At 45.0% G+C, this 26,711-nt stretch overlaps 1 protein-coding gene across 1 annotated transcript in view; it reads right to left on the bottom strand.

Annotated features, from left to right (window-relative positions):
• Positions 1–5,966: 5,966 nt before the first annotated feature.
• Positions 5,967–26,711, bottom strand: part of FAM13A (family with sequence similarity 13 member A) — a gene marked incomplete at its 5' end in the record, with an annotated part of 135,167 nt that continues 114,422 nt past the window's right edge. Inside the window, 10 exons of the mRNA XM_082482901.1 lie at positions 5,967–7,358; positions 8,398–8,499; positions 10,110–10,306; positions 14,478–14,561; positions 16,120–16,215; positions 20,456–20,539; positions 21,853–22,073; positions 22,212–22,293; positions 23,388–23,526; positions 23,910–24,123. Of these exons, the coding sequence (XP_082339027.1) occupies positions 7,232–7,358; positions 8,398–8,499; positions 10,110–10,306; positions 14,478–14,561; positions 16,120–16,215; positions 20,456–20,539; positions 21,853–22,073; positions 22,212–22,293; positions 23,388–23,526; positions 23,910–24,123 (1,346 nt within the window). The 3' untranslated portion in view covers positions 5,967–7,231. The remainder of the gene's footprint in view (positions 7,359–8,397; positions 8,500–10,109; positions 10,307–14,477; positions 14,562–16,119; positions 16,216–20,455; positions 20,540–21,852; positions 22,074–22,211; positions 22,294–23,387; positions 23,527–23,909; positions 24,124–26,711) is intronic.

Raw genomic sequence — 26,711 nt, 5'->3', positions numbered from 1 at the left:
CTCACCTGGCTCCCCAGTGCTGTGGGACATCGTTAGCGTATGCAAATATAGTTAATTTGCTGGCTTAGTACAGGATTTCTGTCACATGGCCTTACGGCTTCAACATTCATGAGCTTATGAAGGAAGAGCGCTGCTCTCGTTCCTTTAACTGTGCAGGTGAACACACAGCATCTACGTAGGATTAATAATTTGGTACCATGTGCATATATGCATGTATAGATATATAGTATGTTTATCTATAAAAATAGACATATATATGTTTGCAACATAATTTGTAATTAATGTTACTGATAGTACTACACCTCTCACATTTGGAACTAGATGATCTTTAAGGTCCCTTCCAACTCTAACCATTCTATGATTGAGTCTATGAGCTGTTATAATATACCTACAAATACATCTTATCAACGTAAACCCATGTATTCAGCGTATTTGTGTTATATTGGCAAGATGGGCAAGCGGAAATGAAACGAAACGACTTGGCTCTAGTTTATCTAGTGCATCTAGTTTATGGCATGTGTTGTATTATGGTAGCTATAATGCATGTGTGTATTATACACAATATACAGATATGTGTGCATACTTTTTAATAATGTATATACCTGCAAAATGTGGGTATATATGTATTTATACATCATGCATGCATGCATACACACACACACACACACACACTCTTATATCTATTTTCCATGAGCAGATGTCAGCCATGTTCAGCTGGGGCAGAGGTGGTGGCCAGGGCTGGTCTGCTCACTGTGCACAGCTGTGCACATGTGTCTGCATACCCTGCTCAGGCCCTGACTGGCCACCTCATCTCAGGGCAGGGTGATGTTTAATGCAAGGCAGGGGGGAATCAAACTTCAACCCCACTTCTCCTCTCTTAGGTGAGGAGAGCAAGCGGGAGGTGGGAGAAGAGCTCAGGGCTGCGGGGACACGGGCCGGGTGAGTGCTGGTGCCCAGCCTGTTGCTTACCCACCTCAGCCACCATTAGCAGCTGGGAACAAAAAAAACATCGCCAAACACCTGCAGGCAAAATAGTTTCATTTTCCTCTTTTATACAAAATACAGAATGTACCAAAATGGACACATAATGTTTGTCGACCCATTTACATTAAAAAAGATGCTGTAGATTCAAAACATAAATCACATAAACATAGTCCCCAGCCCATGTTGGCTAAGGTTTCGTTAGCTGTGGAATACATTGGTTGCATGACAGGGTTGCTTCTATATAGCAAATGAAGTCCGAAAAATTGATTATTATTAATTTTTTTTCAGTCAGGCACCAACTCCCCCCCCGGTACTAGCTTCTGCACGCCAACCAAATCAAATACACCAGAAGTTATTTGCATAAATATGTCTTGTTTGATGCACATACAACGCCATATACTGGCTCACCACTGGATGCAGGTGTCGAATGAGAGACAGAAGGACCACTCCAACCATACGAGGCCCAGAAAGTGTCCCACACCCCGTGCTGCGAGTGACCGTACAGGTTGGTGAGGCTCGAATGTCCCCCTCAATATCTGTGGAGGCATCGCGCCACTGCTGGCTGCCGGGGCAAGAGCTTTTTACAGGTTTTCCATGAGTCTTCTTGACGCTGGGCACCAGGACGCACGGGGTGGAGGTGGGCTCTTCACGGTTGGACTCTTGGAGCCAATTTACGTGTCTCACAGCCCAAGCGGAGGGCCTGAGCCACGGGGAGCTGGGATAGTCAAAGGCAACAATACCTCAGAACTGCCAGAGGAGGAGATCAGGAGCTGCTCCTCAGCCGTCAGCCTGCCTCGCTCTCCTGTTGCATCTCCGCTGGTTGCCTCACTCTGCTGTAGCCATCGCAGGCTATGAACATTAGCAAACTTAATTAAGCTAGTACGATACACCACTTTTATTCCTTCTAGCGCTGTGGGTTACTTCGTACTTTTCCAGGTACTGAAATCAGTGCAAAATTTATTTTTGACTTTGTGACAATTTCAGCCCCCCCATCTTTTTTTTTTTCCCAAAAAGTGGAAATGAAGAGGAGTTTGTTCATCACAGCCAGCTGAGGCTGGGCTAATGTCATTACTCCTTGCCTAAAAAAAACCCCAAATGCTCAGGTGCAGTCACACTTTTCTAAACCCCATGGCAACACTTGCTTTCAGTAGTGCCAGGATTTCACCCACTGCACTTACGGAGAATAAGCTCCTTCGCTTCTTCAGTAGTTGCACTTGCCATTTACCATTTTATGGCTGGAAAACAGTTGTTTTATGCATTCTTTAAATGTTTGTGAGGGAAATCCCCTGCAGAAACAGAGCTCATCTGCCCCTGAACCCCAACAGACCCTGTTTACCAGCATTAAGACATCTCACCGGCTCCGAAGCAGGGACCACAGGGGCAGCACATTAAGAAAAGCAGCTAGTCTTCACGGCGCGAGAGAAGGATTTTTGGTGACTCAGACATAGGGAGAGATTACTCTCTGAACACGTAAATTCTTGCAGCCGGCCCAGTATCACAAACCGCATAATAAGGAATTTGGAAGAGCTGAGCCCCGGTATGGGCAAGCGCTGGTACCCGCACCGAGAACACACCTCACCCCACGGGCCGCCCTCCTGCTGCAGTCAGTAAGGAGAGGGCTGTGAACTCCATCAGCAGCAGGGTCAGGCCCCAACACGGTCCGTGCACGTGAACCACTGCGGTGTTTCCCCAGGGCAAATGACCAACAACATCACTTCCCCATGCACACGGCCGTGAAATCCCCGCAGCCCATGAGGGAGGCAACAGGCACACGGCCCAGGTTTTGCTCTGGTTCTGCGGATGCTCCCAGCGCTAACAGACAGCACTTTTTGTAACAAATCCAGGGGGATATTGCTGGAATTGGCATCCTCTGCCAACCCAGAAAGCACTTTTTAAGCACACCCACTGGGATAAGGGTCTCTTTTGCCCCTCGGTAATATGGCAGTATCCAGAGATAGGAAGGAAGTGACCCACCATTTCCACCGAGTTGTCCCACACTAGAGGGTCAATGAACGCATCAGTTGTTCCAGTTCTCCAACGCAAAGTTAACTTCCTCATCTGCACTTGAGCAAGCAAAGTCCCCTCCTAGGCCTGGGCTTAGAGTAACGAGTCTGGACTCAAATTCCCTCCCCAGCAGCCAGAAGTCCTTGGATCCCTTCCCCAAGAGATGGGAACCAGAAACAGCGAAGCTGAAGGAAGTTGAAGAACAAGCCAAAGTACAGCTCTGCGCCCTGTACGTACACCAAGCCCCCACTGGTTTCACGCATGACAAAGGCCACAGCGGATGCCCAGCCACTGGCAGCTCTGCTTCTGTGCCGTGGCCATCTTCAAGGGCCACCGGTGGCAATGGCATCAGCGCAGCCCCAGGACGGCCCCACTGAGTGGCCACACAAACAGGGTGAGCTTCGCCCCCGCGCACCATGGGGACAGTTACAGGCTACAGCCCCGCTCTCCCCTCGGCAGCTCCTTTCAAGCACCAATTGGCAAACATCTCCAAAGAGGACTTGGGAAGCACCTCAGGCTGCAGCACTTACCATCCAAAACTTGCACACACCAGGAATAACAACCGATGTCTTAGCAGAATGATTAAAAGATCAGATGCTTTAATTTCACTGCCTTTAACATAAACATCCAATATTTGACTGTTTACTCAGGAGTAAACAGAATAAAACCAAATGCAACTTGTAAGAATGACAAGTTTTTCCTCTGTCTTTAACTCTCGCAATCTTACTTTGTCCACAACCCGTCCATCGTCATCATTTAAACAAGCCACAACCATTTATTATACCGCAATGTGGTAACACACAGCCGTGCGTGTCTGAAATGGCCCCAGCGGATGGGAAGCCCAACAGACCGTACTGCCATCCTACAGCAGACAGTTTGTTCTAGGGACATGGAAACAGTCTTATAGTCTTACACTATAACAGCTTATTTATATCACATAAAGTAGATTTTTGTACAGTACTTCACACCTTTTAAAAACACAAGTCTTGTATTAATGTTCTCCAGTCAATACTCATGGATGTTGGCATAGACAAATCATCAAACAAAACGCACAAACGTTGCTCGGATTGACTGGGAGGAGTGTGGCGGGGCAAACATCGTTTGTGGTTATTTGTGGTTAGTGGGAACTCAAATCATCTGTGGGAGATACAAAGACAACATTTTAGTGCTCAGGCCTTAGAGCCCTCCTCCTGCGCAGGCTTGGGAGAGGGGAGTCACAGCATCTGCAAACCCGGGACAGAAAGTTAAGCGTTTGTATGTGTCTTTCCAGGACTGGAATTTTAAAATTCACTTCTTCTCTACGATGGTCTTTCCTAGCCGTTCCCTTTGCAACTAGGAGGAGAATGTTATTTTTTTGCCACGGGGAGAGACTTGAAAAGAACGGTTTAAAAAGAGAGATGGGTAGGCGTGTTTTTTTTTCTTTTAATGTACAATTTCAGTTAACAGGTTTTTGTTGCTTTTAGCTTTCAAAGTTCAAAAATATAAACTCTCTAAAGTGCATAATTGTACTTACATTTCATATAAACTATCTGAAATTCTAGCAATATACCATGTAAACAGCGGTAACTAAGCATCAGAAAATGCTACAATCTCATCAGTTTAAAAATAAAATGGACTGTTCCCTACATATCATTTATCAAGATTTGTCAGGGGCAAAACCCAGCAAAACAGATAATTTATCAATACACAGTGCAAACAGGCTTTTAAAAATAAGCAGAGAAAACATACTCCCGGGAAGCCTTGGCCCGCTGGAAAAATGTACGACTATGAAGAAAGGGCGGAAACTGCTTCTCTTATCCATATAAAGCTGTCCAGCAAAGCACCCAAGCTTCAGTCCATCCTCATTCTGCAAAATCCCAAACGCTGACCAGCCCGAGGCACACGCTCACCACGCGTGATTTAGCTTTGCAGAACCAGGCCTGAACAATACCAAACCGAGCCGGCGCTAAGGACTTTTTGGTAACCCAACATCCTTTCTCATCCCACACTTCTACTAGTAGAGTGACACCGCAGCCAGTTTGGCTCGGCTGCTATACCTAAAATCACTATGGACTCTGAGAGGAAGAGCCCGTAAGAGCAGGCTGAAGGACAAAGGCACAACTCTGTCTCCTGGGCTGCCCTGTGTTCAGACAGGGTTTTACCCTGGTCAGGCTTCCCTTCCAGACAAACATCTTCAAAAGCGGGTTTGGAGCCCATTTGTCAGCCCGGTTAACGCATTCAAAGGATGAGTTCTGCAGAGGCAGAGCCCCGCATCTCTCAAGCAATGGAGACTCAGCATCTCTGAAAAGCCAAGCCCCAGGTCAGCACACAAGTCCTCCGGACTCTTTGGAAACACAAAATTCAGTCTTCACTGATTTTATACAGAAAGGGCAATTCTGCAATCAGTAAAAAACCCCAACAACCCAGGAGTCCCCCTCCTAAGTGCTTTCACTCACACGCGAACATCACCCACCCAGACTAGTTATGGGCACGTGCAAACCCACAGGGAGAAGGCTGCCTTCTGAAGTGTTTGTGGGATCCTGGAGACCAAAACACCCTCAGCATCAGTTTTGGCAAGAATTAACACAACACATGCAGCAAGTGGAAGGGGGTAAGTCTAAGTGCCACAACCCAAATATATCTATCTGTGAGCCCACTTGCCCATATAAAGAAAGAAAGGGTAGAAGTTGTTCTGGGGGTCCTCTTCTTGCCTCCTCCAGCGTGACTTGCTTGATGACTGGCACTGCATTTGATTTCAGCCATTTGGCTTCTGCACATTAGCTGCCCAGGGGATCGATGCAAAAGAAAGCGTTACAGAGATGCTCTCCCTGGGACATCAGGGTCTGGGACATCAGCCCTGGCTCAGGGCAGAGTGAGTTGGTGCGCACAAGCCTCTGGGGTGGGAGTCCCAGGTGGCCCGGGACTGCAGAACTCTGAGCCCTCAGCTACTCAGTGCATTCCTGAACTTGCTGCCTTTCACTCCTTCAGGCAGCATCTGCCTGACACCAGCAGCTGAAACAGGTGTCCCAGGACTTTCTTTTCGGAAAGTCATAAACGAATTTGAAAGCATTGAATTGTCAAAACTTGCACCTGAGACAAAGGCCCTTTCCACGGGCAGAGCACGGCTCTGGGCTTTCGGTTCCCTGCAGTACCCTCTGTGTTGGTACACCACCTATATGCACCAGGAAGAAAAGCCCATCCTCTGATGCCACCATCACAGTGTTATTGCTGCAGCCCACATAGTCTGATTGACAGTGTACATAAAAGAACAAAATTTAGGCTAGCGAGTATGTATGACACCCACGTGGACTGTTCAGCTTGGACTCCTACATTTGTATCAGATGATGAAGCACACGTACTAATGGGGTGGGTCTTCTAGACATCTTCCAGATTTATTGACACCAGACATTGAACTGATCAGCTAGCAAAATCCCAAGGGATTCTGACTTAAAGCTTTTAAAACCTCTTTTCTTCCCAGTTGCCCAAACATGGTCATAATGTTACAGTATCTCCTTCCAAGCAGAACAAGCCGGCAAGGACCTCGCTGCACAGCTCATCTTCTTTGCTATCCCAAACAGATGTAGGTACTGTCTTCTACTTCAATCGAACTGGCCATCAAAAAAGCAGGAAGAAAACCCAACTCAAGCCTGGGCAAAACTGTAACTCAAACCAGCTCTGGGTGATGACCGAGAGATTCTTACAGCACTTATCTTGAGCAACAGAAGATGCTAGACTCCGAACAGTCAGGTCAGAAGTCTGAGCAAATCTTTACTGTAGCTGCAAGAGAACAGTGTTGGCGCTATCTGACCTGTGCCTTCACATGAGATCAGTCAGGACACTCACCTGTTAAACTAAAGTAGAAGCTATTTGATGATTTAATCACTATTCATCCTACTTTGCCTCTTGCTATGATATCCTGGGAAAACAGAATAGCATGGCTGGCTTTGATATTCTAAATATTACAGGATATGTAAGCAAATCAAAACAGAAGGATCCCTTCAGTGCAGTCACTGAGCGCGGTGTCATGTCTCCTACACTGGCAAACTCCATTTTGGGCATCAGGCCTGGAGAAAGAGTGGGCAACAGCAAGTGCAGAGAGTGATGGAAAGCCATCTTTTCTCCCCCTTCCGCCTCTGGGAATGGCCCTTCAGTTCCCAGGGAGCTCCTCAGCTCTCCCCAGCCAGGCTCCTGCTGCGTCCACTTCATGCATTTGTCCATTTGGTGCTCTCTCTTCTTTGTTTACGGGCAAAACCAATCTCCTCCTTTACATGATCTTGGCGCTAATATCTCTTTTACTGATCAGGACCTCCAGCAGCCTCAGCTTGGCCTTAATCTGCTTGTATTCATTGTATTCTTCAGCCATAGGAGTGCGGTCTTCTTTCTGCACGTTCCTAGTGGGAGTGAAAGCAGGTCATGAGGATTTCTGTAACAGGGCGTCTTCCCTCAGCAGCCTCCCTCCCTCCCTCAACAAGACCTACAAAGCAGCTTCTCTCCTCCACTCCCCATCAGAGAACAAACCCCAAACTTTCATCCTTTGAGAGGAAAAAACCAAGAGGGGCAAACCCTCTGCTCCGACAAAGTGCGGGATGCTTGCGTATTGAGGCTAAACACAATCCCGTGGTTCCAAATGCAAGACTTTATTTGAAAGCACGTCCCGCTTCTCTGAAATTGCCAGCCCCTACACAACAGCTGAAAAAAAGACAGAAGAGCCCCTTCTGTTTCAGCAGCCATCTGAATGTCAGCCCGTTGGCACGGCAAAATAAAATACGTCTTCTTCTGGCTTGGCACCACATCACTTACGTGAACAGGCACACTTGTGAAAAGGAAGAAGATATCTGAACAGGTTTCTCTCGGCTTACATGAAACACTCAAGTTTTCACAGTGATTTTACAAGAACCTCTACAGATGACAGCTGGTGGCAAGAAACTAACACGATAACTTAAGAGTATAAATGTATTACAGCATTCTGTCAGCTTATTAATGTGGGACATTTTCTGAAAATGATAAACCCAGCTACACATACTTGTTAAACTACTGTCTGAATACCTCACAGACAAGCAAGAATAGGACAGAAATCTAAACATACATCATCAGGAAAAACCCCAATTATTCTACTACTGAGAAACTCTTCTACCATGCAATGTCAGTGGTGCTAGAGGCAGCTGGATTTTCCCCGTTGATACTTTTGCTTCCCACTGCTTGTCCTAAGACCAAGTTTTCAACGAGGCTGTGGTCCCTAAAGTTCTGGGGGAGGAGGGGGGAAGTAATTCATTTTAATGGGCAACTGTAATGAACGTTGGTAGAACACTGATGATGATGAAGAAATATGTAACAGTGAGTTCCGGTAACTTTCCACATTTGGAGGTCTTTGTGGGTGCCAAACAGATTAAAAGTAGCTGAAGGACAGAGAGACAGCTGAGAAATTATTACCTTCCATTTTGTCGGAAAAAATTATCTTCAAAGTCTCTCAATTTTTTTCTGATTCGCTTCTTCTCTTCCCTGACTTCTTGGAGCTGCTCTAACAGTTCAGGGCTGTTGGGTTTAAATATAAACAAGATTACAAGTATGTACACAATTATAACAGGAAACATACAGCAAATCTACAAATGTACAGTTGTACGTATGCCAAGCAACAGAGCAGTTCCTGCAAGCAGCTCTGGCAACCTGATGCTACTTGCAACAAAAAGCTTTCTGAATTTAGCGCAGCAAAACGATCATAGACTTAAGCTGAAGCCTCTAAGGAAGTCAAGGGCGCATTTCACAATTCACCATTAACTTCTATGAAACTTACTTGCTGAAGAGGGTCTGGTTTTGGTGACTTTCATAGGATCAAGAATCAATGACTTAAAGCTACCACCTATGTGTGTTCTCATTAGACCTAGGTGCTTAAAATTAGAAAAGCTAGTTCAACTTTTGTTCAGATGGAATTTCCTGTGTTCCAGTTTGTGCCCGTTGCCTCTTGTCCTGTTGCTGAGCACCACTGAAAAGAGTCTGGCCCCGTCCTCTTGACACCCGCCCTTTAGATACTTAAAAGCATTGATGAGATTCCCCCCTCTCAGTCTTCTCCAGATTAAACAGACCCAGGTCTCTCAGCTCTTCCTCCTAAGAGAGATGCTCCAGTCCCATGATCATCTTCATAGCCCTCTGCTGGACTCTCTCCAGTAATTCCCTGTCCTTCTTGAACTGGAGAGCCCAGAACTGGACACAGCACTCCAGATGTGGTCTCACCAGGGCAGAGTAGAGGGGGAGGATAACCTCCCTTGACCTGCTGGCCACGCTCTTTTTAATGCACCCCAGGACACCATTGGTCTTCTTGGCCACAAGGGCACATTGCTGGCTTATGGTCAACTTGTCCACCAGGATTCCCAGGTTGCTCTGCGCAGAGCTGCTTTCCAGCAGGTCAAAGCCTAACCTGTACTGGTGCATGGGGTTATTCCTCCCTAGGTGCAGGACCCTACACTTACCCTTGTTGAACTTCATTAGGTTCCTCTCTGCCCAACACTCTACCCTCTCCAGGTCTTGCTGAATGGCAGCACAGCCTTCTGGTGTGTTGGCCACTCCTCCCAGTTTTGTGTCATCAGCAAACTTATTGAGGGTACAGTGTCCCCTCATCAGGCTTGTTGAATATGTTCAACAAGACTGGACTCAGTACTGACTCCTGGGGAACACTGCTGGTTACAGGTCTCTAACTAGACTCTGCGTTGCTGATCACAACCCTCTGAGTTCTCAATCCACCTCACTGTGCACTTGTTTAACCCACACTTCCTAAGCTTAGCTATGAGGATGTTATGGGAGACAGTGTCAAAAGCCTTGCTGAAGTTGAGCAAGGCGGTTTGACCTCTCCTGAAAAAACCTTTTTGAGTACAGGGTTGTTTACGTGATAAAGGTTGCCACTGGTGAAGTGGAGCTGCTACGTAGTGCTAGATTCCAAGGATACAGAAGTCAAATATCAGTATCAGGACAAGGTAGTTTCTTCCCAAACCCTTTCATATGAGGGTCTATTGTATGTAAAAATAAAGGGCAAAACCTTCTGACTCTGAATGTAAATGGAAAAAAAAATTAAATCTAGACACTTTGCCAACAAATAAAATGCTATCTTAGCAAGAAATAACGTTTTGAAGTTGCCTGCAAATTCAACATACATGGATGCTTCATGGAGATTTGAAAGCCCCATATCCTGATTGCTCCTAGATGGCATCTTATCGTCCACCGGCGAAACAAAGCCATCAGCATCATCTTCTAGTTGATCCAAGAAGCTACGCACGTTGAAATCTGTTTTCATGGTAATTGTGAAGTCTGGCTTCACGTTGCTGTCCTCCTCGGACCCCTCCTCCTCCTCCTATAGAGAGGGACAGAACACCACGGTAACAGAATAGGTTACTGCTTCCCTTCTCAGAAACAGGCACCTCCTTTCACCACATGCACTGGGGAACAGGTATGAGAAGAAGTGGATAGGCAGAGCAAGCACTTTAATTGCTAAGCAGTACAGGACACCAGAAGACCATCAGTAAGACACCCTATACCCAAAGCACATCAGAGAAACTGCAACCACCAACTCAGACTGGTTAAGGAGACCCAAGGCAACAAAACTGAGTGAAAAAATACCCGGGGTTCTTAGCAACCTGTTCCTTTAATCGATGTATTCTGATGTAAATAAAACCACTTACAGTCATTATGCATACTGTCTAAAGCATACCAGCCATCCTCTACACGTACACCTGGCAGGGTACGGATTGCCAGGTTAAAATGTGAAATATTCTCTCAGATGCAGCTTTCTCTAATGGCTGAATTCAAGACCTCAAACACTCATACACTGGTATCAATGAGCTCAAATCAGTCTTTCAATGGCCCAAATGTGGGGTATGACTGACTGTAAAAGGATTGCTGTCGCTAACATGTTCTCGACATCAGCTCTGTACCATTTCGCTGGAATACACTAAAAATTGGAGTGGAAACACTCTGCCCAGTGCAACTTCCCCAAAGTACACTGATGAATTGGTCGTATTTGGATTTTTTGCAAGATTTCTAGGCACAAGATTTGGAAGTCTCTGCTGCACTTGGTACTTGCTGATTCATAGCGCTCTCAAATGTAAGGCTTGTCCTGCAACACTGACCAGAAATCATTTGGATTTTCAGGGAACAGTTTTCTCTTACTTACAGAGACATTTCTGGAGGGCAGTTTTCAACCTTGATATAAGAAAGGAGGCATGAGCATTAGAGGAAGGTAATAAATGCCAGCATGGACAGTAAGTCTCTTAAACAGCTACGTATATGTATATATATTTATTTTACAATCATGTACCTCTAGCCAGGAAGGATCTAAGCACATGCATATCTTTAAAAGCTTTTGAGGGCTAGTACCATTGAAACCTTCAAGTGTATGCAAAAATATATTGTTGCACTGGGATCAAAAGAAGCCATTTTCTTTGCTTTTTTCATGTGATTCCTTGTGAATAGTCCAATTAGTCCTAAGAGATTGCTCCCATATTTCAAGTAAAAAGGGAGAAAGTGACACTAGGACCTGGCATAGTCCCACTAAATCCCCAAAGCCTATGATTTATAAATGCATACATCTACATGAAATCAGCGTTTGCCCAGAGTTTTCATTTTATGTTAAGGCTCTAGGCCATCAAAATGCAATGCAAAGCCACAGGCTGAGAATTACAACCAAGATGTAGGCTTGAGGATGAAAAAAAAGATTAGCTGGAGAGAAGTTTTGAGGAACAATAAAAGATACAGAGAAGTTTGAAAACATCTCAGGAAAATCTGCAGGGAACTTGTGAAAGTTAAAGCAATATTTAGCATATGATTAGGTAAGACCATTTCTCCAGAGGTAATTTATACAGTTTAATCACCAGGCATAAACCAGCAGCCATGTACTGTCCTTAAACCCTGCAAACAACTTCAGGCTGGGCTGGGGAGGGGAGACCATCGCTCTCTGCCAGTCCTCAAGCACGCCGTCCTGCCCCGCTGGGTCAGGGCAACTAGGACTGAAGCAGGAGAACGCTGATCCTGCTGTGGCATGGAGGAGGATTTGCTAAATCAATCTAAGCAGTAAAAACGATACACATTATTTTAGGGGAATCTTTCTGGCACTGAAGGAGGAGCTCCTGTGCCCTTTCCTGGGAAGAGCAAGCTGCTTCTGCATTCCCCTTCTGGAGAGAAAGGAAAGGGACAATTTCCACAAGCAGTGTCACAAACTGCTCCCAAGGACAGATGCGAAGTGTCTTCCCCACAGATGTCCATGAGCCTGTTTTGTTTGCCTCACTCCAGGGCATCAGCGCACTGCCCAAAACAGCAAGGATTACCTCCTGCCAACGGAAGCCCATGGGAGGAAAAGAAAGGGTAGAAATTTCACTTGTTTAGACCTCAGTGCCAAAACACTACATCTGGCTGACAAAAGACCTCTTAAAGCATTTTGCTGTTTAAAACGAAGGAGTGAACTAAAAGGATTCTTAGAGAGAACTCAAATGGAAATGGCCATCTTGGGCCTTCACTTTAAACAAGTCTCACATGGGAATCTTATTTTAATCCTGCACTGGCATTTACACCTCGAACCAGAATGATCTTCATTGACTCCATCCATTTGGCTTGCACCCGCTTGGATCTTTAGGCAATCATGAGGCATTTAAATTTCCCAGAATTACAAATATAAAGTCTCCAGAGTATCCCATCATCAGCGCTCCCAGCAAGCAAGCTTCCTAATGATTTTTTTCAACACAGACAATATTCAAGATATTATACTCAAATGTTTGGTAAGACCTCACCTCAAATGTCCTTTGAAGCTTTTATCCAACACTCCCAAATGCTTTTAAAAAATAAAATAAAATAAAATCAAAAAACCTGACGGCGTTGAGGCCGTCAAGGTAGGCAGTGCTCTGCCCATAGCAGACCTATACAGAGGTTAATTTTTGAGGCCTTTTGGCAATTTCCTCTCTTTAGTTCTGAGTGTAGTGCAGTGCAAACGAAGCTTCACAAGGCCCCATTTAAGTGTTAACAAGGCAGTTAAAGTATTAATGGGCTTAAGGCTGTCACCCTGATCTTCAGTCAGAAACCTCTCAAGGTTTGTATATCGCTGCAGGACACTGCTGAACTGGTGCCCTGGCAGCAGCAGCCATGCTTGGTCATCAGAGATTACCATAACTGATAGCTAAGTTTTGACTCTGGGTACAAGCATACGTGAAAAATAGAGGACACGCTAAAAGAATAAAACAAAGCCAAAGAAAAATATGCCCCACAAGACTACTATTGCAGGTTTGATCCAGCAGTTACCTAGAAAATACTGAGAGCTCGGTGATGATTAACCAGCCTCCCAACAGCAGCTTAACGTCTTCAGTCTGCAATCTGGTTTTAATAAATATATGCCTTGAATAGTCCATTAATATACAATCTACTGTAATTGCCTAATAATCAAATCACCTTGAATGTCTAGGTCTGCAGTGTTTACACCATTAAGCAAACTCTGGCTGGATAAATTTCACTCTGAGGGTGGTGGGACACTAGAACAGGGTGCCCAGAGAAGTTGGAGAAGCCCCATCCCTGGAGGTGTTCAAGGCCAGGCTGGATGGGGCTTTGAGCAACCTGGTCTAGTGGGAGGTGTCCCTGCCCATGGCAGGGGGGGTGGAACTTTATGACCTTCAAGGTCCCTTCCAACCTAAACCATTCTGTGATTCTATGATATGACCCAAGTGTGCTGAAGCACCTTTTTCCCTTTTTGCCCTGTTACATTGCAAGGGCAACAAAAGCAAGCCAGGGCCCAGCTCCACACTGCGTGTCCTGGTGAAGCATTGGACTTCCCTTCTCAGAGCAAGAAGGCCTGATATTGTAGCAGTCTTCACCAAAAAGAATTTCTTCACCACCAAGAATTACTTCCCCGCAGCAGCACGAGAAAGAAACACAACAATCCTGCCATCCAAATCTGACCAAGCTTTAACTAGCAGAACTGAGTTGTTCTTACTTCCATCCTCATGTGACTTGGTTAGAAATACCCTTCACAAGGTGGTGACAAACAGCCCTGGATAAAATAAGCATGTGAATGGGAGTAGGTACGGATCCCATAAGTGCCCCAGTTGGCTCCACCAGTGAGTGTTAGTTTTGTGAAGGCTCATTCCTGCCACGGTGCTGTGTGCAAGCCACAGAGCTTTAGAGTGAGAGAAACTACCGCAAAACAAGTTAGTGTCATTAAAAAGAAAGGAAGAAAGCAAGGAACAAAGGTAATTGTGAGGGTTTTTTTTTAAAAAAAGCAAATAAAATATATTATGTGCAGGTGGAGGGGGAAGGATGGGAAAGAATGCAAAGCCAAGGAAATACTGTAGTCTTTTCTACAACAAGGGAAGAATTTGATCAGAACTGGCGAGGCTTAAAGCAGCTACTGATTTTTCAGGCGGACACTGCAAAAAAATCAACACTGATGGGAAAAAAATAATCAATCAATCAATCATTCTCTTTCATTGGTATAAGGGGAAAATCGATGCAAACTGAGCAATTAGTTAGCAGCTGGAGGTCTTCACCTTTATCTCCTTGAAGAAGGAAGCTGTTTCGCCCTCGATAATTGGCTGCAGCAAAGGGCTTCTCCGCTTGCTGGAGGGGGAACCCTGTGACAGGTGTTAACAAGTATGTTACATTATGAACCCCTTTCTCCTCCACCACCTGCTCTCATCTCATTCTCACCCACACATTCACTCAGCTCATCGCTGGACCGTCAGGAGAAATCTATTTCTTAAAGAAGAAAAACATGCCCCCTGAACCTTAGGCTGTTTTCTCTCAGGATGTTGCTTAGCAAGGGACATCACTGCCAAACAATTTTAAGAAAAAAGCCTGGATGCTGGGATACTAGCTGGGCAGGAAGGACAAAGTAAAGGCTGCAAGAAAATAATCCCCATCCCGAGGCCCATACACTCCCTCCCCCCTCCCCCGATTTGGTTGGCTCTCCAGAGCTACAGCACAAGCCCAGCTAGACTCTCCAGGCTTGCTTTCCAGGAGCCTCATGTCCCACCGAGGTGCCTAATGATGTAGATTTTCAAATGTGTCCTGCCTCTGTGCGAGCCTCCCACTGTTCTCACTCAAGGGGCTGGGGAAAGCCAGTCTCGTCTCTCCCCTGCCAGCCACTCTGCACTTTCAGTTTTGAGTCCGAACAGGACCTGAGCTCTCTTTTGAGAGCTTTGTGCTAAACTGCCCATGCGCAGCTACACAGTTTCTTCCTTCTTGATCACCAGCACCGTCTTCACAGCACACATTTTGGGGAGTACTTTGCGTATTCAAGGAAGAACAGCTTTTTGTCTTGTTTTGACTACAGGACCACCTCCCACTATTTGCAGAAAAAAGCAACCCCACTTCTCAGTGTGACTGCGCTGAGTATCCTGTGCCAGTCCATTCACTTCACTGACGGTCTACGAAAAGCAGCTGGGGTATCAGCACTGCTTGGAATCAGCAAATAAAGTAAAGGATCATACATGACAGACAGAGTAAACAGGAACCACGATAAAACAATTCTCTTTCCATAGACAGGCTGAAAGTATATTGTGTGTATTTTTTAGACCAAATGATTTTCAAAAAGTGGCCTATGCAAGTTGTCTAAAATTAGAGATAGTACATTTGCTCCCTAGAGGGGTACGCTGGATTCCCTGCTGGGGGCAGTGCCTCCTTGCGAAAGCACCACCTTGAATGAGGGAATATGCACCACTTGCAGGATCCCTTTAACACAAATGAAGTGTTAGGAGACTGTTGGCCCTTTCTCTCAGCCAAGGAGACTGGTATCTCCTGTGGGACCCACACAAGTCTGTGTTCCTGACATACAATCCTGTGTAACCAAGCAGCATGGAAGACCTACAGAGTGGATTGGTAAGCAAAGGGAAGTGAGGCTGTAGCCAAACACAAGATGATGAAATAACAGCAGCAGCCCAATGGAAAGAGGAGAAACAACACAAGATGAGATGTGCCCCATGGCTCATGGGTGGGCACTAGAGTACCTTGACCGGCTTTGCCCGACTTCAGTATACGGTGTGTCATTCATTCATTCATTTACTTGATCTTTGAGTGATAAGAGAGGTTGGGACTTGGCCTTAGTGATTGCGTTGTATGCGAAAGTGTGCTGATTCCTGTTTCCTCAGCTCATAACCAAAAAACCAGCCCCCAAAAGAATGCTCTACTCACAATGATAGGGATGGTGTTGGCTCTGGAGAGGATCTGCTTGACCAAGCGGTACCTGTCATACAACGGTTTCATCACCTGTCGTTCATTTTTGGTAACCTGAAAAGAAAAAAGAAGCAACATCCGTTAAGCCTGCAGCAGATATTCCACTCTATAATGCATGTGCCTGTGATCGCTATCAGTCAGAGGGGGCTTGAAGGGAATTTCATGAGGATGACAGGTTAGCAGCATTAGCCCTGAAACCAGTAGTGCGAGTGCTTGTATACATCATTGCATCTCCTGTCTCCGGTGCCAGATGAAGCAGCACGCAAGCTGTGGGGTGTCTTGTAATGAGGATGTATGAGACATCCACCACGTACGTGGTGGTTGAAATGACCAACTTAGGTATATGTCCACAGCACAAAATGACCCATAGAGGCAGCAGTCTGTGCTTGTAATCACGTCTACTATTATAAGGCACAACATGAGGTTTCCCACCCTTATTCTTGTGGCTGGGACCTCAGAGGCAGTGTTTATGACCTAGGAAAAGACAAAGGAGCTGCAATGACTGGGTACTGCAATGAAAGGAGACTTTCCCAGGGTAGGTTAAACTATAGATTTCACAAAAGCTGACTTTCTGGCTTTGCTGTTCCTCATAATTTCCCGTCCAAGCCAGCAGTTGTTCATCTTTTTAACCCCCTACCCTTCCCCTCCACCCCTCCTCCCAGCAACCTTGCTGGAGAGGATTTACCACAGAGCTGAGAAGGGATGAAGGTGGCAGGGATGTGGGGCACAGAGAAGACAGAATAGCGCTGTGACGCCCACCCCAAGCCTTCCTTACATTGCTCTGTCCGTAACTCCACTCCTCCTAGCTGTGTCATGCTCCCTCCTCAGTTTGAGTGTGTTGCAAACTGTGAGCGTTCATTTCTGTTCTTCTTTCAGATCCAAGCTAAGCTGAAAATCTCAGTAGTAGTGACAGTGCAGGAGAAGGGAAAGCCTTAAAGACAGCAGCTAGTATGGGAAAGCAAAGGTCTGTCTAAGTACTAGTTGTGAGGAAGTTGGGTTTTATCTCTTCAATGCTTGTTTTCTAACCCTGCTGTAACAAAACAAAAAAAATACTCAGCAGAACCAACCCGATCATCATCTTTCTTTGAATTCAGCACTGTCTGACCCACATTCTATGACTGTCCTTCCATTAGATCTTTTGTCTAACTTTAGATTATAAAGCTCTTATGAGGGGAAGCTTTAACTGAGTCTGATGTCGTGCCTATCTTCCTCAAGACTTTTTACTGCTGCTAATCACCAGAGCACCTGAACAGCTGCCATATAAAAATCAAGATCAACCCCTAGCAAACTTTGTACAGGCTCCCTTTCTACAATAGAAATAGGAGGAAAGGGAACACAGCTTGAGACAGGGAGGAAATTTTAAAATGAACTGTATTTTATTTTGTCTAAGTTGACTTTCAGTGGACTAAGCTTTCTAAAGCTTTCACATCCTCCCTCCAGAGCAGGGGAGGGTGTTGGTTTGCAAGGGGCCGAAGAGCTGTAAGTATTGCCAGGAATGGGACTGGCAGGGATGAACTCCTAAGAATCTGGAGGCAGCTGATAACTAAGCCTATTTCCTACGTTGGGGGCAGACCAATAGGGAGGAAGAAGAAGGAAGCCCTTTTCCTCCCTTTCTGGGTTCAATGCAAACACCCTCAAGCCTGAGAAGGGGCATATAGAGGGGCAGTCTGAGCTCTAGGGCCTGCGTGTCCCACACCTCCAAAGCGCAGGCTGCCTCCAGTATCGGAGGGCCTCAAGCCGGCTGTTTGTCGAGTGAGTAAGCAGCTCGCATGGATTAGAGGGATGCGAGCAGCATCAAACAATTCAGTCAGCCCTCTCTGTATCAAGTTCCATGTTGATGTGTCCGCAGTCAATTGCACTGGCTAGCAAGTTGCCTCCAACTTTGGACATTTCTCTGCAGCCAATCAAGCATACAACTGGAGAAACTGAGTAGCTTATATATATATTATATTACTCCTAGCTTTACTAGGCTAGCAGTTATTAGAACAGGAGGCACAGCGCTACTGTCAGCTCAGACAGTCTCTGTTACTTAAACAAACCAAAAGACTATGCTGAGGCTGAGAACCAAACCTTCAATTAATGACATTTCCAAGTTGATAAATAGAATCATAGAATGGTTTGGGTTGGAAGGGACCTTAAAGATCAACTAGTTCCAACCCCCATGCCATGATTCTGTACAGAAAAATAAACATAAGCCTTGGAATGGGCAGAAAATCCTTAAGTATCTTGAAGAATGGAAAAAATGAATACCATGCTGGAGTGTCTGAACATCAGTATGGAGGAAGAACACAGAGAATTAATTTAGGCATTGAATTTAAGTGTATGGGGCCTGAGTCAGCCCTGCAGAGTTACACCAGCACACTTAACAGAAAGCAGACTCTGAAAGAAAACGTTTAGCACATGGGCAAACTGTCTCACTAGGTAAACACAAGTAATACCAGCAAAACCCGAGTGTATTTTGGTAGAACATCAAAATGCAAAAAGCCTGTTGGAATAATGGAGCCTTTGACACAACTCTGGGGCACACTCCACATGGCAAAAGAGCAACAGCTGAGGAACAGACCATTGCTTGCATTGTTAGAGCGGCTCGAGAATTTATGCAGAGATGGACTTTTTGGCTTAAGTAAAACAGTTCAGTTCCACCTTTGCAGGTTCATCTATCACTGGTGCAGAAAGACCTAGTTGCACAATAAATCTGAGCTCCATTGTTTTTCTTGTTTAGTTAAATATCTTTAAGAAAAAAAAAAAACTTGGCTGAACTATCCTCATTCTCCTCAAGCTCCCAGTATTTTTCCACTGCTGCAGTGCCAGGAGCTGGGAACAGCAAAAGCTGATCAGCTGCAGTCTTCCCTGCCATGCAGTTCAGTGTTGCTAGGTATAGACTGCGTACTTAAAACCAAACAAATTAAAAAGCAGTTGTATAAATAAAGCATCAGAAAGGGGAGAAAAAAACAAAAGGTATGCTGACAAGCTATTCTCTGGGCTTGTTCTCTTTTTAAACAGATTGAAGTGAGTTCACTTCAACCAGATGCCACCTGTTGATTTATAGTGTAAAAGCATTTTGTAAATTGCAGCAAAACCAGACTCAGTCTCACGGAGAAGACAGAGAAGGGTAAGCGGATTTCCTTGTGTTGGCCTTTTGCTATTTTGCACAATAATAAAACTGCATGTCCTCTCATACAACTATGCTGTTTTCAGCTGCTGGTATATGTGACTGTACAATATTAGCACTTCATGAAGGCATTTAAATAAATTAGTGAGACTTTTTTTAAAACAATGGACAAAGGAGGAAATAATTCAGGAGCAAAAGGAAGGAAGAGATTAGAACTCCCATGCAGCAGAATGACAGATTTGTCAGCTGCACTAATCAAGTACTCCTTATAAAAAGTAATTTGCTGCTCCCAAGCCACTGCTCAAGGGATTAGCACTACTCTGAAATTAAGTTACTTTACCTATACAGCTGGTAGCAAAGATTACAATGTCATCAGTGAAACAGAAGGGATTCATACAAAGCCAACCTGGTGGCCTGGAAGCCACTATGTTTTTGCCATGGCAGGGACCAACAGTACACAATACTTAATTCTCTGCCTTCAGAAATAATTTTCCTTTGTTAAGATCAAATGTGCAAGAAACCTTATGCCCTTCCCTTCCACTGGCACATGGAAAAAACCATCCATTTCTCAGGGGAAGAATGAAATCTCCTCTCAACTTATGCTGTGATGCTCAAGAGACAAGCTCTTTCACAAATCCCTTGGCACAAGAGGATTGGCCAATAGCAAGGCACAGGTGCCTTCCTGCAAACAGCACGGTGCCGGGAGAAATACACTGTAGCTCCTCCCAGAAGGAGCAATGTACCCACACTTGTCTTCTCAGTTAGCCATTAATACCAGCAAATGGCAAAATTCCCGGCTGCGTGGGGGACCACACACAACTATTCCTCTGCAGACTCTATCCCTGGCAAAGCTGGTGAGTCAGCTGGGCCACAAACTGGATGTCTGCGGATCTTGGTGAGTGTGGTGCCAAAACAATGCCCATTACGCCTCATTCAGCCTGCAGGCTCGGTCCTCCAGGTATCTGCCAAATCCAGTGCTGCGTGCAGACATCACCTCGCAGGGAACACACTCCTCAGTAGCAGCGGTAGTGAAGGATCAGGGAGGTGGATTAGAGGATGCACATGTAGTTTGAACAGCGACAAGTTCTAGTGAGCGTGATGTCAAAGGAGCATTAGGGGGATCACTTACCAAAGACAAAGACATATAAAGACGTACTATGAAAAAAATGCTGCTGTACTTACCGGTCTGCCATGAATGCTTTCGTAATACAGCAAAGCTTTTTGAAGAGCCACTTTTTCAGCTGCTATCTGGTCTCTTGTCATGTCCTATGAAAAGTGGCAGAGAGAGAGAGGAGGAAGAAAAAAAAAAAAGTCAGATTCCTGGACTCAAACAGTACTGATTTGTGGCCTAACCAAAGTCATGTCATTTTGTCATTAATGTTTTGAAGACTCATGTCTGCCTTCCAGTCCTCCTTTCCCAGCTATACTGCCAAAGAGACTTCTAACATAAAACCACATAAATTTTGCATATGAAGGTATTCTGTGTACTTAAGGGGGATTTATCAATTATCAGTGTGCTTTGAAAAAATAACGGTATGCAACTTTTAATGATGGCAGCTCTTTTTCAGTTAAGATCCGAAGTATAAGTTCTACAACAAAACACATGTTCTTTCTTGTTCTCCAAATCCAAGACAAGCTCCAGTACCTCTTGCAAAGCTTTCCATCTTTGCTTTGACTTCCACAAACACATTTTACCAAGAACTGAAGAGCAGTCAGACCGCCTCTTTCTGCCAATTCTGCTCTGGAGTGAAAAGCTCTGCCAGACAGGCTGAGGGGACCAAGCCAAAAAAAGGGCAGACAGTTGGAGAACACTTCCCTAAGTAAGTTTGCCAGAGTTCCCCCACTGAACTTGCCTGACACTGAGCCTTCTCTCCCTATCACAGCACCAAACACTATCACAGGCCCTCTTTGAACAGCCGGGCTGTGGATTCTTGCTACCATCAGCCAAACACACACTGTGTGTCTCTTCTTCTGCAGATCTTGTAAACAAAGATAATACTGTCTGCCCCTCTCTTACAAAGCACTGCACAATTTACATGTCAGCAGACTCAAGGACTTCACTTACAAGGCTGCCCAAACCTCAGGAACCAGCAGCATCAGACACAAAGACCTCCCTGCTGATAATCCTCAGAGATTACAGAGCTCAATATGAAACTCTGAAGAGCAGTGATAAAAACGCCCTGGGAGAAGAGCATTCAGCTTCGGAGTGAACTAGAAGAAAACAGATGACCCAATCTCCAGAATCACTGGAAGACTCAGAATTTGCCAAAAGCCTTTCAACATAACAACAGAAATAGCCAAATTCAGGACAGGAAATATTGCAATAAATCAGAAACATTACTTGGAATATAAAAGGATCAAAAAAAGAACACACAATGACATTCAAAAGAAACCAAGCTCTGGAAAAAAAATCAGATACTAAAGGCAGAGGGAAAGAAACTAAAGCAAGTGAGTCAGGAGTAAAGGTTGTAGACTTTGTGACAAAACGTAGAAGATCACAGGGCTTTCACAAGTGACTGTGCAGCCACAAGTTACCCACTTGTACTTAAAGGCCTAAATCTGGTCTGTCTACATTGTACCTTAATATCTTCAGGTCGGTTTGTCTCTGTTCGTTTTTCTTGAAGCTTCTTCTGGATAGAATCAAGGGTTGCTTCCACGGCAGGCTTGGCAGATTTATCTGACAGGTCTTGCTTCTTGTCGTCGTCCTTTTCGAGCTGGGAGCCAAAGCTCTTGGGGAGCGTGTTGCTTCGCTGACGCACAACAGGTCCAAGGTCTTCCTCAGATATCTTCAGTTTTGACTCTGAACAGGGACATTTGGGGGAAGAGGAATATGTTTTCTTTTTAAAAATGTGACAGTGACAAGATTGCTGCCTAACATAAAATTTAAATGAGGCAGAGCCCAGCTTCCCCCCAAGGTGCACCAGTGGTGGCTGCTCACCTTTAAGTTGCTTTCGGAATTTGGCCAAATCATTTGTCCATTTGAGCACTTCAGGGTTGGCTGCTTTGTCGCTGTGGGAAGGCTGGGAGGAAAGAGTAGTATGCTGAATCTGTGTTAAGCCAACAGGAGAGACCCACTGAAACAAGCGTGTGTCACAAAAAGAGGTACAACAGAATTTGGACCCACCACAGAGCATGGGCACAGGCTTCTGACCACCACCAGCATACCTCTGACCAGCTCATTTCAGACCTTGCGCTAATTGCTCCTGCCTGTTACAACACTGTCTCTTAGGGGCATCGTGAGATTGATTTTCTTTTCCGAAAACACAAAACTTTTGATGGCAAACATTAAGGTGTAGGAGCGGCTCAGAGGGCCAGATGCACATTGGAATCCTTGTGCTTACTGTTTCCTAACAAGAGGACACCTCCAAAATAGAGGAAACCTAGCATGAACAGTTTGAGAAGCATTAGGATGCATGTTTCCACACCAAAGGCTCCCTGACATCCAACGACACTGAAATAACCGAAATGCCAGGCTACAGCAAGCTCTGAGCAATTTCTTCCAGCTTTCCAACTCTGGTCAAGATCCTTTCAGTACAATCCTTTGTGGTTTAGATCACCAATAAAGATGCACACATGCAAAGCTTTAGTTCCATAAAAAGCTTTCTGTGCATCGGAAGGGCATGTCAGGAATAATTAGAGTACAGTACACTGCTACTGCTCAGCAGCACTTCACTGTGGTTCCTTGCTCAGGAGGAAAGGCGGCTGCTCTCTCTCCTCTGCAATGCACTGGTGTCCTGGGATTACCATCATGCAAATGAGATGTGCAATTGTGGTTCCCATAAGATGAACTTGAATAAATAAACAAAGAGAAATGAAACATAGCTGTTCCTACACAGAGTGTGCTTTTGGCACACTGTCTTAAGCAGTGATCAAAATCCTATGAGTCTATTAGGCTATCTCTTGTGCTGCACTGATAGTACACAGTGCCTGGAAAGGTAATTTGCTTGGCATGGATGTACATTTTCTTTTTTTGGGCAGCAGCTTTTTTCTTCTCTCCCCCCCTCCCCCTTATGAAAGCTTTCAAGCCCTCTGTATGTTTGACAGAATTCCCTGATGTCCCTTCCTTCCGTTTGTTGCTAATGAATACCTCTCCATACAAGTCCTAGAGACTCACTCTATATTTCCGCTCTTCTTCAAATTTGTCCTCAAATCTCCTGATCTTTTTCTTCAGTCCCTGAATCCTCCGGGTGAGTTGTGCAGGGGTAAGGTCCTCTCTGTCATCCTCATAAGATCCCAAAGATGAACTCCGCCTCCTACCAAGAGCACAGAATGCAGAAAGAGCTTATCCAAACCGCCACGGCACACCTTCATGCAGAGAAGGCCTCTTAAACCTTGTGTAACTAAAGGCAAATCCCACAAAAGTGAGAAAGCTATGTTGCTACTCTGTAATGGCAAGGAGCAAAAGATGCTGTAACAGCCTTTGAGCAACAGCAATCCTTAGATATTAATTCACAAACCCAGAAACGATTAGTTACCAAGAACTTTTCTAAAAATATCAGTTTCCCATCAGTAGGAACAGAAAACCAACACAGCATAGCTATCCGACATACGTGATTCAAAGAGATGTTGCTCGATGCAACTGTGCAAACCCTTTACAGCTGGGTGCGAGAGGGAGCGCAGGCAAATCACAACCCACCTCATGAAGGAATGAGAATTGGGAGGGGAAGGAGGCACTTCTGTATCATCCAGGTACTGTTGGCTCTGTCCATAGGCATAGAAGCGAGGGGACAGCATAGGATCGCTGTCCTCATCCAGAAGCTGGCGAATTAAGCGACCGGCCTGCGGGGAAAGGCGAGCCTCATCTGAGTCTAAGCCGTCTCGCTGCCATGAGGAAAGAGCAGGGATGGGCTCTGGGAACAGTAAGACAAAGGCTGGTTTTATCGTTTTTGTTTTACACGTATGACAGACTCCAGGCAACTTTTCTAACGAACCCTGACCCATTTGTCCTGGACCGCTATTCCTTGTCGTCAGGCATTCCTGCATCTGCCCGGTGTGCAAAGCAATGCAAAGCATTGCCTGGCCGCAGTGAGTACTCTACACAAACATAAATAACCTCCTCGGTGCAACAGAAAACCGTACCCAAAAGTTGGGCAGTAATTACCACAGGCTGACACCAAACGAGGCTATCACCAGCCAACTCCTTTGAGGAAAATGTTATGCTGGACAAGAGAGAACTATTGGCACATGACAGTATAAAGGAGGCAACTGGATTACAGGAGGATTGTTTTTTCAGTTTCAGGATGTACAAACGCTGTAAATGAATAGCCTATTAATTGTCCTCCCGTAGCCTCCAGCACTCCAATATAACCCTGACGCCCGCTGTTGGAAATTCAAAAACTAGGAGTAAGCATAGGTTCTTCTAGTCTGCAAGGAAAAGGTGTCTCACATTACTACTTGTTCCACGGGGTGCCCAGCCTGTAAATTAACAATGACTGAGTTTCCCCCTTTTCTCTTTCACATGCAATCCTGATGCTTAACAGCATGGCAGACAAGTGAGGAAATCTTCAGTCCCCTGGACGATCAAACCAGCTGGAAGTAAAAGCAACGTTCTACAGGGAGATGGTGCAGTGGGAGAGAAAGGGAAACCCAACTTCGCATTACTGATTAGCATAGTGGAGCCCACGGAAAGCAATCGCCTCAATCTTGTGATCACTCCCTCCAGATGCCCTAAGGAGTCTAACGTTTTGTGTTCAGATAGTTTACTAAGCTGATTTGCATGCTCCTACTTAGCACCACAGGATTAGACAGTTTAAGAGCCAGGCTTTGAACTTATAAATCTAACAAATAGTTCTAGAGTCAAGTAACAAAACAAAAACCTTATAGAAAGCTCCCAGATCAGTTGCAGGGCTATGGACTCATCATTTCCCGTGCCTAGTGCGTCTATTCTCCTGCCACAAAGAGAAGGAGCTTTTGAAGTTAACAATTCTTGAACAAAAAGCAGCATTTCCTTTTGCTGAACAAGGTTAACATTTTCATGGCTCGGAATGCATTGCATGAGGATTCCCTTACAGAACCTCTCCGCTGTTTAACATTCCCCTCCGCATACAATTAGGACAGCACAAGATCATCCACAATTCAGTAATGACAGGCTCAGTGGTATTTCGCCTGTACACAGTGTCAAACGATGCTCTCCCTCCTCTTCCCTTCTTCCTTAGCACATGAATATAAATGGCATGCCTCTGCTTAGAGGTTGTTGCTGCACGCAAACTGACGCTTTGCTCTCAAAGGGGATGGCTGGAGGGTTTTGCGTAAGAGCTTAATGCAGGTGGTGTGATAAGCGAAGCACATACGAGCCTGGCTGACAGAGGCTACTTTGATGAGGTGTGCAAGTCCCAAGTGTATGTAGGTTGTTTTCCCATGGACTGGAAAGCTTACGCAGCCCACACTGCTCTCAGTTAATTTCTGGAACAAGAGTTTTCTTCTAAGCTGTGTTCAATCTTGGCAGTTCCTAATACCTGAAATATTTTGCTCAAGGAATCTGATAAGAAGGAAGGTGAAATGAAGGGCAAACCCTTCAGTCAAACTGCAGCACTTTGGTGTTGCACACTTCCCTGAATCTCTCATGATTTCGAGAAGGTTCTCACAAGATCTCTTGTAGCAAAATAAAGGCCAATAACACAAAAGGAACAAATTTGATACATTTGACTAGCAGGAATGAGGTTAAGCCATGCATGTGATTCTTCCAGACAACTCTCACTTCCAATTTTTGGAATACACTCTCACCCCAAACAGAATTTGCTCTTGGAAATTGTTAAATCACACCTCCATGAGATTTACATAGATGGAATAAACTTAGAAGAAATCAGCAGCATATTTAGCAGTAACCAAATTAAGCTCCTACCACACCAGCTAACAAAGCCATTATTAATCATGCATGATGCATGTGACTTTGTCCCAAGGTGGATTTATATACCAGATAGCATGCGACATTCAGGGAATTGCAATGACTCAAAGAGCCTCTGGTCAAACCCCAACAGAGAGCAAAGCAGTTCATGCAAGCTAGCGGAGACCGAGGTATGGGTACTTTCTATTTTGTTGATTTCAAAATACTGCCCAAAACCAGAAACTCACATTCCAAAGGAGAAAGTGTTAAAAAGGAGAAGGAAAAAAGCCCTTAAAAGAAAAATCAAATTTGAGACTTGACATAAGAAATGGCTGCTATAGAAAATCAGCTGGTTTTAACCCTTGCTCCTGGAAGGCCTGACTCTATGGGTAACTTGTTTCCCTTGCTGACTGTAAGTATTTAGAAGAAAAAAAAATCTCATCTGGACGCAAAACGGCTAACCCCTAGAAAATAACACAGCAATTAATTAAGGAACATATTTAGGTATATAGGATTATGGATTTTTATCTACACTAGATCATGAAGTGGCCCAGAGCTGTAGTCCGACTGACTTCTCTCGCATACTGGCCAGGTGCCAGGCGCTTCAGCTGGAAG

This window comes from Vanellus vanellus (genome assembly GCF_965231255.1).
Source record: "Vanellus vanellus genome assembly, chromosome: 4".
In the NCBI taxonomy this organism is placed as follows: domain Eukaryota; kingdom Metazoa; phylum Chordata; class Aves; order Charadriiformes; family Charadriidae; genus Vanellus; species Vanellus vanellus.
Note: the sequence above shows the minus strand (reverse complement) of the source record. Positions and strands in the feature narration are given on the sequence as shown.